Below are 13432 nucleotides of genomic sequence, written 5' to 3'. Positions count from 1 at the left end.
CAGTAAATCCTAGCAAAGGAAGATGCTTCTGCCACAAAAATCTGTCAGTAGCATTTCAACTTGCCAGCTTTACAAAATATTGCATACCTGCAGTTGCTGAGTGGTTTCAGATGAGTTTTTTCTCTTAAATGCAGCAATTTCTTCATCTTTTAGTTTTAGAATCTTTTCCTGCTGCTCTGTCTTTTGTTGGAGCTCCTGTAAGTAAAGGAGGAATCCTTTTTACACATTAGCTCGGTTTTTGAAAGGAAAAGTAAAGTTCAGTTGTTGTTATTATATATACCGTATTTTTTGCACCATAACACTCACTTTTTTCCTCCTAGAAAGTAAGGGGAAATGTCTGTGCGTGTTATGGAGGGAATGCCTACGGGTGGCATGCCTACGGATTTTCCTCCTCTAAAAACTACGTGCGTGTTATGGTCGGGTGCGTGTTATAGAGCGAAAAATACGGTATATTTATTAAATTTATATCCTGCTTTCCCTCTCAAAGGAGCCCAGGGCAGAAATCAGACAAGCAATAAAACAATTAAAATATACAACAGCAAGTCCAGTACAGATGCAGCTTGGGAAATAAAAAGGCTGCTTTAAAGAGGAAGGTCTTTAGTGGGTGCCGAAAAGATAACAGAGATGGTACCTGTTTAATATTCAACAGAACACTAAAGGTCAAAATCCAATATTGTGTGGAACGGACCTCCTAATAAGATGGTATTTGTAGGAAACCCTCTCCTGCAGAATGCAGTGGCTGACTGGGCATGTAAAGGATGGGACTATTCTTTAGGCATCCTGGTCCCAAGCTCTACAGGACCTTGAACCTAGCCTGATAGTTAATGTCTGTTATTTTAGGAACAGAAAGTAGTTGTTACAGCACTGGAAGTTCTAACATATGAGTCTTAAAACAAACTGATGGGTTACAAGTATTTCAAAATATAAATATCAGGAAAAGATGTGTATGTATCACTTCAGAATCTTCACAGTTCTTTGGATGCAGTAATCTTTACAATGAACTCTGTAAGGCAGGTTTTTATTACTTCATACCCAGAGACAGCAATTTGCCTAGGTTACCTAGTGCATTCGGAGCTGATGTGAAATTTGAACCAGGGATTTAACCTGGTTTACAAATGACACAAAAATCATCTTAGTACTGGCATGATGTTCTACAGGAAAAGTGCCAAAGATATGTCTCACAGAAGGCTATGAAACTGGTATTACAGTTTTATTAGGACATACAGAAATGAAATCTCTTGCCTTTATCTGCAGCTGGCCCTGCTGAATTTCTGCCTCCAAGCTTTTCTTCTTTTCACTCTCCTCTTGCAATCTTTTCTGAAGCTGGGCTTGCTGATTTTTCATGTGACTGACATTCTGCTCCAGTTCAGTTACACGTTTCTCATTCTGGGTGGACAGCGATGCCAGTTTCTTAGTGTCCTGCTGTTTTCTTTGCAAGTCCTAATGCAACATAGCCAGTTTAGTCCATCTTGCTATACTGTATTGTACTATTATTGTGTTGTTTATCATTGTAAAGTGGACCACTTTAATATGGTGGCTAACTATGCGGCTTTTGTTAAGCTTTATTTTTTTAAGTAGAAAGGCAAGCTGTACTAGATATATTTTAGTTTAAAGAAAAACAGGTAGGCAGAACATAAACCAAGTCTTGCATGGGGTGGGGAGCAATGGGTACTATGATGTATAAATATCATCAACCATGGCCATGGGTATTTGCCTAGAAGCAGAATTTATTAACACTGCATATTCCCAAAAGTAGTCCATTGCCTGGGAAATCACTTGTGACTAGTTAAATTTGCATTGCTGGTTTTATATGGCACATACACCTAGGCTATACAAGAAGAATTACCTGGCTAATAAAACAAAATGCACAATAGATGAGAATGTGCTGCAAGTCTGAAAGAGAATTGTGGGTAGTACCAATACAGGAAGTAGCATGCATAGATGCTACCTAGTAATTCCTGATCAATGACTTCCTGATCAATGGCTCTGTTTCTAAGCCACCATGCTCTACCAACCCTAAACAATTTATTTGTTTGAGAGAATACTATCATAAAGTTGATACAATGGAGTACATAAGATCCTACGTTATCTTGCCATGTAAGGACATCCCAACTACACATACCTGTACTTTTAGCTTTGCTGTATCCATCTTCTTTCTGAATTCTTTTTGTAACCTGGCTTTTTCAGCAATGTCTCGTAGTTCCTTGTTCTCTAGCTCCTGCAGTTGCTTTTGTGTTTCGGCTAAATCCATTTTGGCCTGCTCTGCTTCGTGCTCAAGTTGTGTTACTTTCAGTGAATACTGCTTACTTACAGATTGGGCATCATTACCTTAAACATCCACAAATTAAAAGCAAAGGCATCATTTGTAACTTTTGACAACATAGCAGCTCACTGCTCAAAAGGAACTTCTTCCCTTTTTTAAAAAAAAAACCCCACAAACCTATTAATCTTTATCTCTCTCTCTGTATACACATATATATCACCACCCTTTCCTCCAAGTTGTGGTTGTGTCCTCCCCACCTACCACTTTATTAGACTGAAATGGACTTACTAACCCACGGACATGGGGCGAGGAGAGGAAGTTCTGTTGCATAAGTGGAACTCCTTGTGCATATGGATGATTTCCTTGAATAGAGTGCCAAGTTACCAATTCTGTGTTTTGGAGCGTTTTGGCTCCCAAATAACAAAAATGTGGAAGTAAGTGTTCTGGTTTTTGAACATTTTTTGGAAGCCAAACATTCAATGTGGCTTCTGCTTGATGCAAGAAGCTCCTGCAACCAATCAGAAGTCTTGGTTGTCGAACATTTCAAAAGCTGAATGGGCTTCTGGAACGGATTACCGTATTTTTCGCCCCAATAGACGCAACGCCCCATAGGACGCACCTAGTTTTTATGGGGGGGGGGAAATAAAGAAATTTTTTTTTATTTCCACCCCAGGCACGGGGCTGGCGCGGGGGAAGCCCGAGCTTCCCCCGACCCCAGCCCCCAGAACAGCCTGGGCTCCGTAGGATCGCGCAGAGCTGAGCGACGCCCGGGAGCGCAGGCAGCTCTGCGCAACCCTTTGGAGCCCGACGCGGCTTCGCACTGGGCTCCGTAGGGTTGCGCAGAGCTGAGCGACCCCCAGGAGCGCAGGCAGCTGTACGCAACCCTTCGGAGCCCGCGCATCTTCGAGCCAGTCTCCCAAGGATTGCGCAGAGCTTCCTGAAGCCTGGAGAGCGAGAGGGGTCGGTGCGCACCGACCCCTCTCGCACTCCAGGCTTCAGCGAAAGCCTGCATTCACCCCACAGGACGCACACACATTTCCCCTTCATTTTTGGAGGGGGAAAAGTGTGTCCTATAGGGCGAAAAATACGGTACATTCGACAACCAAGGTTTGACTGTAACAGTAATTAAGGTATCATTTTTGACATGTTTCCATTTTTATAAAATTCAACTTTCAAAAGCCAGTTACCTGTTTTCACCAGCTCTTTAATAAGTTCTTCCTTCATTCTGATATTAAGGGCCAGTTCACTCATTTTTTGCTTAGCAGCAATAAGCTTTAGTTCTGAGTTCTTCAATTTCTGCCTATTCAGTATTTGACTTTTCTGAATACATTCAATATCAGCACCTCGGAAAGAAAGAATCATCTTTTAAAGAATGTACAGCTCATTTCAGAGCTTAAAGAGATTTTTAGCTATAAATCTGCTTTAGCACCCATGGAGCAAAAGTAGATTACACACTTAGGAAGTAAAATTTATTTATATTTTTGAACAAGAGAGGAGACTCAGACACCACCCACTTGTCAAAGTCGTCTACAGAGGGTGAACCAACTCAGAATCTAGTCTTCCAGCCACATCTACATCCCCACACCTGGTACAGACCTTGGTTAACAATTTGTGCCACATTGGTTAATATGTTTGTGGTAGTATGTTGTGCTAGAACATGGTAAAAGGCATGTCCAATGCCACTTGCATTTGAACATGAGCAATCAATGTTGTGAAGTAGATACTGCAATCCTTAAATGAAGGGTGGTATAGAAATTTACCCCTTCATGGATCATTGCCTTGCCGTGGCAAAGGGGCTTGAATAACTCAGAGAAGCTATGAGCTGTGCAGTGCAGGGCCACCCAAGACGGACAGGTCATAGCCGAGAGTTTAGACTAAATGTGATCCACCTGGAGAAGGAACTGGCAAACCACTCCAGTATTTTGCCAAGAAAACTCCATGGACATACATAAAAAAGGAACTTTGAGAAGTGAGAGTTTCCAAGGCATGCTCTGGTTCGTGGGGTCACAGAGAGTCGAACACGACTAAGACGACTAAACAACAACAGAAAGTTAATAAATAATAATATGATGGCAACTTCTATTCCTTTTTATGCATTTTTTGCTGAGTTTTGTAAAGATTACAATGGTTAGCACCCTATGGCAAATGTCACACTCCCAAATTAATCTTACAGATCCTGATCAATGTTTCCACACTACAAGACCAATGCTACTCGTTGGACCCTAATGTCCCTAATAATTATTAGTAGAATGCACGATACATGAAAATGTTTTTTGCATCGTAGCATCCATTTCCTTTCCTTACCTGTATCAGTTTCCATCTGTAAAATGTTTTCATTTTGTGAAATGGAATTGTGCTGCATCTCTTTTGGTTCATGTGTAGAGCTGGGAGGAGCTTGTTTTCGTGTCCATGTACGATTTAAGGAGCGTCTAGAGTAAAAAAAATATGTAAAAAAATTGCTTGGACAGTGTTCTCGAAGCCACAAACATGAGTCTGACCAAACTGCGGGAGGCAGTGGAAGACAGGAGTGCCTGGAGTGTTCTGCTCCATGGGGTCACGAAGAGTCGGACACAACTAAACGACTAAACAACGAAGAGTAAAATTAAACCACGCATTTTAATTGATTAAACCCTACAAATATAGTTTTGAGACCACATGCATGAGGTGTTTTTCTCTGGCAATGCTTCACATGTTTGCCAAATCCATAAGCAGGGAACCAGGCAGAGGGCCTTCTTGGTAGTGATGCCCACCCTGTGCAGATGAGTAATTATATAACATTTAGCAAACATCTAAAGATAGCCCTTTATAGGAAGTGTTTTATGGTTTAATGTTTTACTATATATATGCTGGAAGCTGCCCAGAGTGGCTGGGGCAACCCAGTCAGATGGGTGGGGTACTACTAAAAATACAGTGGTGCCTCGCAAGACGAAATTAATTCGTTCCGCAAGTTTTTTCTTCTTGCGAGTTTTTCGTCTTGCGAAGCACGGTTTCCCATAGGAATGCATTGAAAATCAATTAATGCGTTCCTATGGAAACCGCTTGCCAGGCTGGCGGTGCGGAGAAGGGCTTTGCTCCCCACCGCAAGCCTTCAGGACAGGTACGGGAACAGAGGGGAAGGGGCGCAGCGCTTCTCCTCTGTTCCCGGGGCTTGCGGTGGGAGGAGGGTTTTTCCTCCCCACCGCCAACATTCAGAACAGCATTCTGAATGTTGGCGGTGGGAAGGAAAACCCTCCTCCCACCGCAAGTCTTCAGGACAGCCATCCGAAGGCTGGCGCGGGGAGAAGGTCTCTCCACCCCACTGCCCAGCTTCGGAGGAGCCTTCCGAAGGCTGGCGGCGGGAGGAGGTCTCTCCGCCCCATCGCCAGCCTTCGGAGGAGGTCCGAGGACAGTGGGGAAGACGCGCTGTGCTTCCCCGCTGTCCCGGAGATTTCCCTATGGGCTTTCGTCTTGCGAAGGAAGCCCATAGGGAAATTCGTTTTGCGAAGCGCCTCCAAAACGGAAAACCCTTTCGTCTAGCGGGTTTTCCATCTTGCGAGGCGTTCGTCTTGCGGGGCACCACTGTACTTACACTGAATGCTCTGACGTTCCTTTGTAGTCAAGTTGCCTTCTGGTTTGTTCTACTGGTGCAAAGCTAGAATTCCACTGTTCCTGCCGTACACCCACCTCAACTTAATGCCCTGTGCTAAAAGACACATATTTAACAGGCCAGCCCTATTTATTCAAGTACATCTCTGCTACAACCTGGAGCTACTCCAATGCTAATCACCTGTACATTCAGCTTTGTATGAATGCCTAGCATAACCCTGATATGCATTTACATTTTGACCCAGGTCTGTAGTAGGCCAGTATTTCCTCCTAAATACACAGGCATAAAACAGGACAAAATATGTACCTAAATAGGGTTCTCTTTCTGTTCTTGGCATTTCTTTCATCTTCATCACTGTGATCAGAAAAGCAGCAATGAAGAACTTCATCTTGTTCTTCTACATGATCCAACACTATTTGGCTACGGGTTCGAAATCCAGCCATTACTCTGTTGAGCGAATATGTTGGAGGGCTTGTGTGTACCTTTAGAGATGTAAAAAAACGGTTGCCAAAGAACTCAAAGTGGGATATAGAATGAATGAACGAAACTTTATTTGCGTCAGCCATCGGCCATAGCAACAAAAGAACATTGTGATATACACAGGACAAAATAAAAAGTGGGGTATAGAGTTCTCTTCACTTGCCCATCTTACTCTCATAGGTTTGCCCAAGTGGGTGTGACTGGTGCACGTACCCTGTTCATGGTTCATGGTTGAATGGGGATCTGAGCCTAGGTCTCCACAGTCCTAATCATACATACTAACCAGATATTGGCTTGAGCAGTGGTGGCGATGGTATTAGCAGAGCCTCCAGAGCAGTGAGGATGGGGAAGTGGGGCGTCGTTCCATCTGGCAAGCTGTAATGCTTGCGCTGCAATATGTTCACCATAGAGCAATACTGAATTCCACCCTGTATTTGTTTGTTACTCTTTATGAGCTGTCTTGGAGGCCTTTTTTGGCCAAAAGGCAGCCTATAAACAGTAGCATAAAGGTAAAGGGACCCCTGACCATTAGGTCCAGTTGTGACCGACTCTGGGGTTGCGGTGCTCATCTCGCTTTATTGGCCAAGGGAGCCGGCTTCCGGATCATGTGACCAGCATGACTAAGCCACTTCTGGCGAACCAGAACAGCACACGGAAACGCCGTTTACCTTCCCACCAGAGTGGTACCTATTTATCTACTTGCACTTTGACGTGCTTTCAAACTGCTAGGTTGGCAGAAGCAGGGACCGAGCAACGGGAGCTCACCCCGTCACAGGGATTCGAACCGCCAACCTTCTGATCCGCAAGTCCTAGGCTGTGTGGTTTAACCCACAGCGCCACCCGCGTCCCTGTTACATAGTGTAACATAAAACATAACATAGTGATGGCACCAACTTCGATTGCTGTAAAAGAGGACCGGATATCCATGGAAAATAAGGCTATTGATAGCTTCTAGCCACGATGGCTTTGTTCAGCCTGTACTGTTGGAGGCTGTATGCCTCCAAATACCAAAATACTCTGAATTCTGTTAGGAATTGCAGGTGAGGAGAGCAGTATGGCACTCGGATCCTGCTGGAAGGCTTCCTATAGGCATCTGGCTGGCTGCTGCAAGAAGATTATTATGGACTAGATGGGCTTTTCTAATGTTCTTAAAAACCTTCCAGGTGAATCAGGAGATCTCCCGTCTTTGCCCTGCCTCTTGAATCCAATGGGAGGAATTCTGTTCTAAGATGGTTTTCTTCAACTAAAGATGAAGCTGCAAACCTGCAAGCTACCAGAAACTTTCTCAATATGGTTGGAGAAGTGGCATTCAAAAAGTCAGATATACCATTTACTGTGGTGGAGAATGGTCACTTTTGTACCATACTTATATATCAGAAAAAAGACTGTAATTTTCATACCTACATTTCAAATCATCTTTTGAATGTTTTTAATACCAGTTTTTAACTGTCTATTCGGCAGTTTAATGTTTTATTTTATATTTTTCTAAACTGCTTAGAGGCTTTCTTACAATCAAGCACTGTATAAAACTTGTTAAATAAAAAATACCTTTCGAGAATCCAGCCCCACAGTAGCATTAAAGGATTGCACCAAACGTTTAGTTAGAGGAACACTGTATGGTCTTTTTGAAGATATCACACCAGCTGGTCCATCTCCACAACCACCACTGGAGGCAGAGGCTTTTGTAATTTTCTCTAACTTGTCATTTAGCCGGTCAATTATAAGCTGCTGCTCCACCATTTTATCATTCTTTAAACAAAACAAAATATGTATTTATCAAGCATCTGACAAAATTGCAAAACTAAGTAATTTCTGCCCTCGCTGACCAATGCATGAGCCTGAACAGTTCTTGCTACTGAATTTCTTTCTTTCTTTCCTTCTTCCCACAACAACACTGTGCGGTAGATTAGGCTGAGATACTGAATTTCTCTTGTATTCCTTTCTAGTGAATCGATACATCTTGGGAGTTAGTATAACAAATAGAAGTTCTGATTGCTATAATTGGTAATTACCGTATTTTTCACTCTATAGGATGCACTTCCCCCTCCAAAAATTAAGGGGAAATGTGTATGCGTCCTATGGAGTGAATGCAGGCTCCTAGGCTTCAGCGATAGCAACGCGAAACCTCCGAAGCTCAGAGGGAGCGCTCCCTCCACGCTCCAGAGGCTTTCGCATTGCTTTCGCTGAAGCCTGGAGAGCAAGAGGGGTCGGTGCACACCGACCCCTCTTGCTCTCCAGGCTTCAGGGATAGCCACCTGAAGCCCTCAGAGCACAGCGCGAGTTCCCGCTGCGCTCCGGAGGCTTCGGGTTCCTTTTGCTGAAGCCGGGAGAACAAGACTCTCCTGGCTTCAGCAGAGAGGGAGAGCTGCACAGCGCCCCTTCAGCCAAGCGGGAGGAGAAATGAAAGGTGCTCCATTTCTCCTGCCGCTTCGCTGAAGGGGAGCTGAGCAGAGAGGGGGAGTTTTTTTTTTCTTGTTCTCCTCCTCTAAAACAAGGTGCGCCCTATGGTCGGGTGCGTCCTATAGAGCGAAAAATACGGTTAATGTTGTGAGGTGTGGTCAATTTAAGCACTAGAGTTGTTTGCCTGTAAGTAAACAGAACTCTGTGAGCTTAACAGCATTAAGAACTGCTATATAACTTAACAAAACTCAGGCTAAGAATTAAACAGTTGGGATACTGCAGTGCTGAGATTCATTCAAGTCAAGTCCACCAAAGCGTTAACAGTATGATGCCTGGGAATGTAATATTTAAACTTTTATAATAAATGTAGTTCAAAAACCAAAATACATTATACACACACCTTTAAAAAAAATCATCTAGAATGATACTGTGCAATTCTGACACAGCAGATTACTTCCCTTGGGTTAAGATTATTTCCACTATGTTGGTTTAATCATTTATATAAGATTGACAACTTTAATATTACTTCATACTGCCTTCACCGATGACCAGCACAACGGAAAGTTACCTGTAGCCTATTTGTCTCTTGGGCCTCCTTCAGCAATTCCATATATTCTTGATTCTCCTTTATCAGCTTCTGTATTTGATCTTGCAATACTTTTATCTCAAGCTCTCTCTCACTAAACACTTCTGCATCGGTAGCAAGAGCCTGCTAGGTAATAAGGGGTTAAAAAGAATACCAAATATATGAAATGGAGGGTCTTGCACAAAGTGCACATTGGAACTTGAATGTATTTTCTCCTCCATTAGTTAGATATGTTTTATTCTACCACCTGAACAGAAACTGTTAGAAAGCAAAGCTACTATATAATTTAAATACAGCACTTAGTATTTGTTACAATCTAGGACAACAGCAAGTTAAAAGAGGGATGTTATTGGTTAGTAATGCTTTGCCTTTGATTACAGTATATGACTTTAAGTCACAGGAAGCAAAAACAAGGGATTTTTTTTCTATGAAGTAATCAAAACTGGCTCAAACAACAACTATATATATCTGTGTTTCATGTGGTTTTTGTTTTGTTTTGTTTTGTTTTGTTTTTTTGCTGTAGGGACTAGAATGAGAACAGTAAACCTTGGCTGAAATGGGAAAATGAGTTTCTCTTTACAGGTTTTGTGTCTAGCACTATTATGAAGTGTAGACCAACAAGGTATGTGTGACCTAGCAGAAACAGCTGTTCAAAACTACCAGCAAAGGAGTTGCACTTTCACCTTCCCTTGTATAACACCCCTGCTGAGAATTTTTAGTTTTTCACTCAGTGGCAGGATGCAGAGAGATATACAGTAGTCTGATTCCTTCAGTCACCACAATACATAACAAGGAATCATGCACTAGCCAAGAAGCGATAAGACTGTAAATATAAGGCAAATTGGCAACACACAAACAAAGATGCCCCACAGAACTAAACAACTATTAATATTTTAGTTATTTTCAATGAGATTCTGCAATTTTGTCAATGCATTAGGAGCCAATTTGTTATTATTAATAAAAGTAGAAAATAAATGTAGCACATTGTGTTTTATCAGTGTTCTAAAGCAAATTCTGAATAAGGTAAAGGCAAATTTCCTCCCTTACAAACAGGTATCACCACATCAATCCATATATAAGACATCATTTTGTATGAGATAATTATTTCACCCTTATGTCAGACTCTCCCAATACTTCAATTTTGCTGTGGTATAGTATTATCTGTATTCAAGCTGCAGAAGAATATAAAAAATAAGGAACTAATATGTAATTCAGCCATGTAAAGCTGATGCAGATTTTTATTCCTCCAAACCTTACAATTCTATTTAAAATATTATCCCAATGAATAAAATCTATTTTTTGGACATCTAGCAAATTTGATTTGCCCTCCAGATGAGCAAACAATGTATGTGCAATTTACAAAGAACCTTGATTAAGAATGGATAAACTTTCCAGTTACAGCGTAGATTTCCTTTTTATGTACTCTCACCACTTGCATTAAATTTACAGTAAAATACCTGATACTTCTTCAGCTCTCTCTTCAGCTGAAGAATTGTGATGTGATGTGGTCCTTCTTGGTTACCTCCACTTCCACAGTTTACCTGGGGAATGACTGAAGAAGCCTCTCTCCTGAGTTCCTGAGCCACACATATCCAATCTTGCAACCTTTCCTGTTGACTTTTTGATAGGCTGGCAATATTTTTTAATTCGGCAAGGAACACATAGGCTTCTTCCATGCAATTTCGGTAGTTAAAACTTTCCACCTGGAGCTGGGCAAGCTGCTCCTCAAGAGAGCGGATTTTGTTTCTGTCCCGAAATGAATCCTGTGACCCTTGACTGCCAGGGATCTGTCCACTAATCTGCTGGTTTTGCACAGTTTCACGGAGTATCTTGATGGCAAACTCCATTTCATCAATAAGGTCCCAGTCTGGGTTGTAGTTGACAATAGGTTTGTTTCTAATATTTTTGGCTCTGTTGGCATATTTGATGGAATTTAGTGATTCATCAAAATCCGATGATGATGGGCTAATACAAGTTATCATGACAGTCTTGGCATTGCCTCCTAAGGAGTCCTTAAGAATACGTGTAATTTTTGCATCCCTGTATGGAATATGTGCACTTTTCCTCTTTGGGTCCCCAAGCGCACTTATCACATTTCCCAGAGCCAATAAGCCACTGTTGATCTGAATTGATTCTTTGAACCTTTCACCAGTGTTCCCAGTTTTTGTTACTCTTTCAGAGCCGGCAAGATCAACAAAGTGGAACTTGGAAGCAATCAGCTGGCTTGAACTTTGAGGTGACTCTTGCGCAGAATCTGTGTCCTTCTGAGTCTGACCCGGTTGCTGTTGTTGACAAATACTGATTGTAAAAACCGCATGAGATCGGCTAGAATGCTCATTCATTTGGGTTGTGCCTGTATGTCGAGCGGCATTTCCGGTTTCTAACAAGCTCATTACTTCATCCACGTTTTCAACCTGGCAGTCTTTGGCACCAACAATTACTTTAAAAATAAATTTAAAAACACATTTTTAAAGAGCAAACCATAAAGAATAGTAAACAAAGCTAACCGCAAAATATAGACTATTAAAACTCATATGCCTCATTCAAGAAGACATTTGACAAATTAATTATGGCATTAGAAAGTATGCAGCTGTTAATTATAAACAACAGCAAGCGTTTGAAGAGGGGATATTTGAATGGGGTGTGCTCTATGTGTGTTTCCACATTAGGTATTTAGGGTGAATTGCCCCACTTTGTTCATTTACCTTTTATGGGGCCCTCACACAACACCATCATCCAGTCACTGTCATACTAGATTTCCCTATTATCTAACTTCAGAAAGTCCACCTCTTTTCAGAAGCACAATCTCCACATTCAGTCACTGTCAGTGAACTGACATCGGAGCGAGAGGCGAAGGGGAGGCTCCCAGATGATGCTGGCGAAGGACCCAGCAGCAGGGGGAGAAACAGCTCAGTAGAGGGGGAAGCCATTCAGCGCAACACCAGGGATGAAGGGGGGCAGACGGGGGAATTGGAGAGAGGGCTCCAGGACTCTTCACTGGACATCAGTGAGGAGAGCCCAGGTCCTCCGCTACCCACGCCTTCCCTGCGCAGAAGGCTCCCGCGCAGTGAGAGGAGGAGGAGACTGGGTGTCAAACAACTTTTATGTTGGAAGAGGTTCAAGAGACGCCCACTGACGGATTCTGCCAGTGACTGAGGCAGCCACGATGAGAAGGGGCTGTGCAGTCAGAAAGGTTTAACAAGGCAAATTAACCGAGAAAGGCACCAGTTTACGCACGAGTAACTCATACCTATTACAGTCACTTTCTATACTACTCTTCCAGGTTTTTAAAAAGGACCAAGTTTTGACAGTGGCAGTGATGTATTGGGAAAGTGAACCTATCACCACACAACACACATTGCAACATTTGTTGTGGGCAGCATTTTATGACCCTGATTTGTTTGTTTAACCTACCTATTGCCAATGCTTCTCTGCCTACATTTTAAAATGTAGTACAGTGTTACAGCACTACAACAGTATTCTTATAACTGTTTATACCTCTTTAATTTTAAAAAATAACACTGTGGTTATTAAATGACACTCTCCACAAGGGAATGTGTGCTGAGCTGCAATTGATCCTATCTACAGCAACTCTGTCACACTCACTGCCGTAGACAGAAAGCACAATGCTCCTAACAGCAGGGAAAATCAGTTGCAATTCCACTTGTAGCTTACAATGGAAAAGCAATAATTCGGAATCACTAGGAGCATCTGGAAGAGTGTTGTGAGTGTTATGTACTGAAGTTCTCACCCTGGGCCAGCAGGGGGATACTGTAGATAGTTCAGGTCCACATATGCAAATAAGGGATCGAAAGTGACGTTCAGGGATTGGATAGTTACAGAAAGTTGTTACAGTTACTTTCTAGTGGAGCTCTATATAAGCAGGCTGGCTGAACCCTTCAGTTCAGTTCTGTTCTGGCCTCTGAATAAACAATAGCTGTTTGAAGAATCGCTGTGTCGTCTGATATGTTCACCCACAACTTAACAGTGAGTGTGCACACACACACACCATAGCTGATCACACAAAGTGTATTTAATCTCAGGCATCTCAGGGACAGCTGGGAACAAATCCTGTCTAAAACTGGTGAGCTGCTGACAAAACAGTGTTGACAATACT

The 13432-nt window shown here is 42.4% G+C and overlaps 1 protein-coding gene and 1 long non-coding RNA gene across 4 annotated transcripts in view; one reads left to right on the top strand and one right to left on the bottom strand.

The window, feature by feature from the left end:
- Positions 1-13432, top strand: part of LOC309542799 — a 390515-nt gene that overhangs the window by 349865 nt on the left and 27218 nt on the right. The gene's annotated exons all lie outside the window — the stretch shown is intronic.
- KIF27 (kinesin family member 27) overlaps positions 1-13432 on the bottom strand; it is a 33220-nt gene that overhangs the window by 13834 nt on the left and 5954 nt on the right. For 2 of the 3 annotated variants that reach the window (XM_082241498.1, XM_082241496.1), the window contains exons 4-12: positions 10773-11755; positions 9298-9441; positions 7878-8078; positions 6156-6331; positions 4568-4692; positions 3451-3606; positions 2123-2328; positions 1243-1440; positions 88-195 (exon numbers count right to left, since the gene is read on the bottom strand). In XM_082241498.1, the coding sequence (XP_082097624.1) occupies positions 88-195; positions 1243-1440; positions 2123-2328; positions 3451-3606; positions 4568-4692; positions 6156-6331; positions 7878-8078; positions 9298-9441; positions 10773-11755 (2297 nt within the window). The remainder of the gene's footprint in view (positions 1-87; positions 196-1242; positions 1441-2122; positions 2329-3450; positions 3607-4567; positions 4693-6155; positions 6332-7877; positions 8079-9297; positions 9442-10772; positions 11756-13432) is intronic. The other variant, XM_082241497.1, reaches the window with a different exon arrangement.

This window comes from Podarcis vaucheri (genome assembly GCF_965113315.1).
Source record: "Podarcis vaucheri genome assembly, chromosome: 11".
In the NCBI taxonomy this organism is placed as follows: domain Eukaryota; kingdom Metazoa; phylum Chordata; class Lepidosauria; order Squamata; family Lacertidae; genus Podarcis; species Podarcis vaucheri.
The sequence above is the reverse complement of the archived record's forward strand: the minus strand, read 5'-3'. Positions and strand labels throughout refer to the sequence as shown.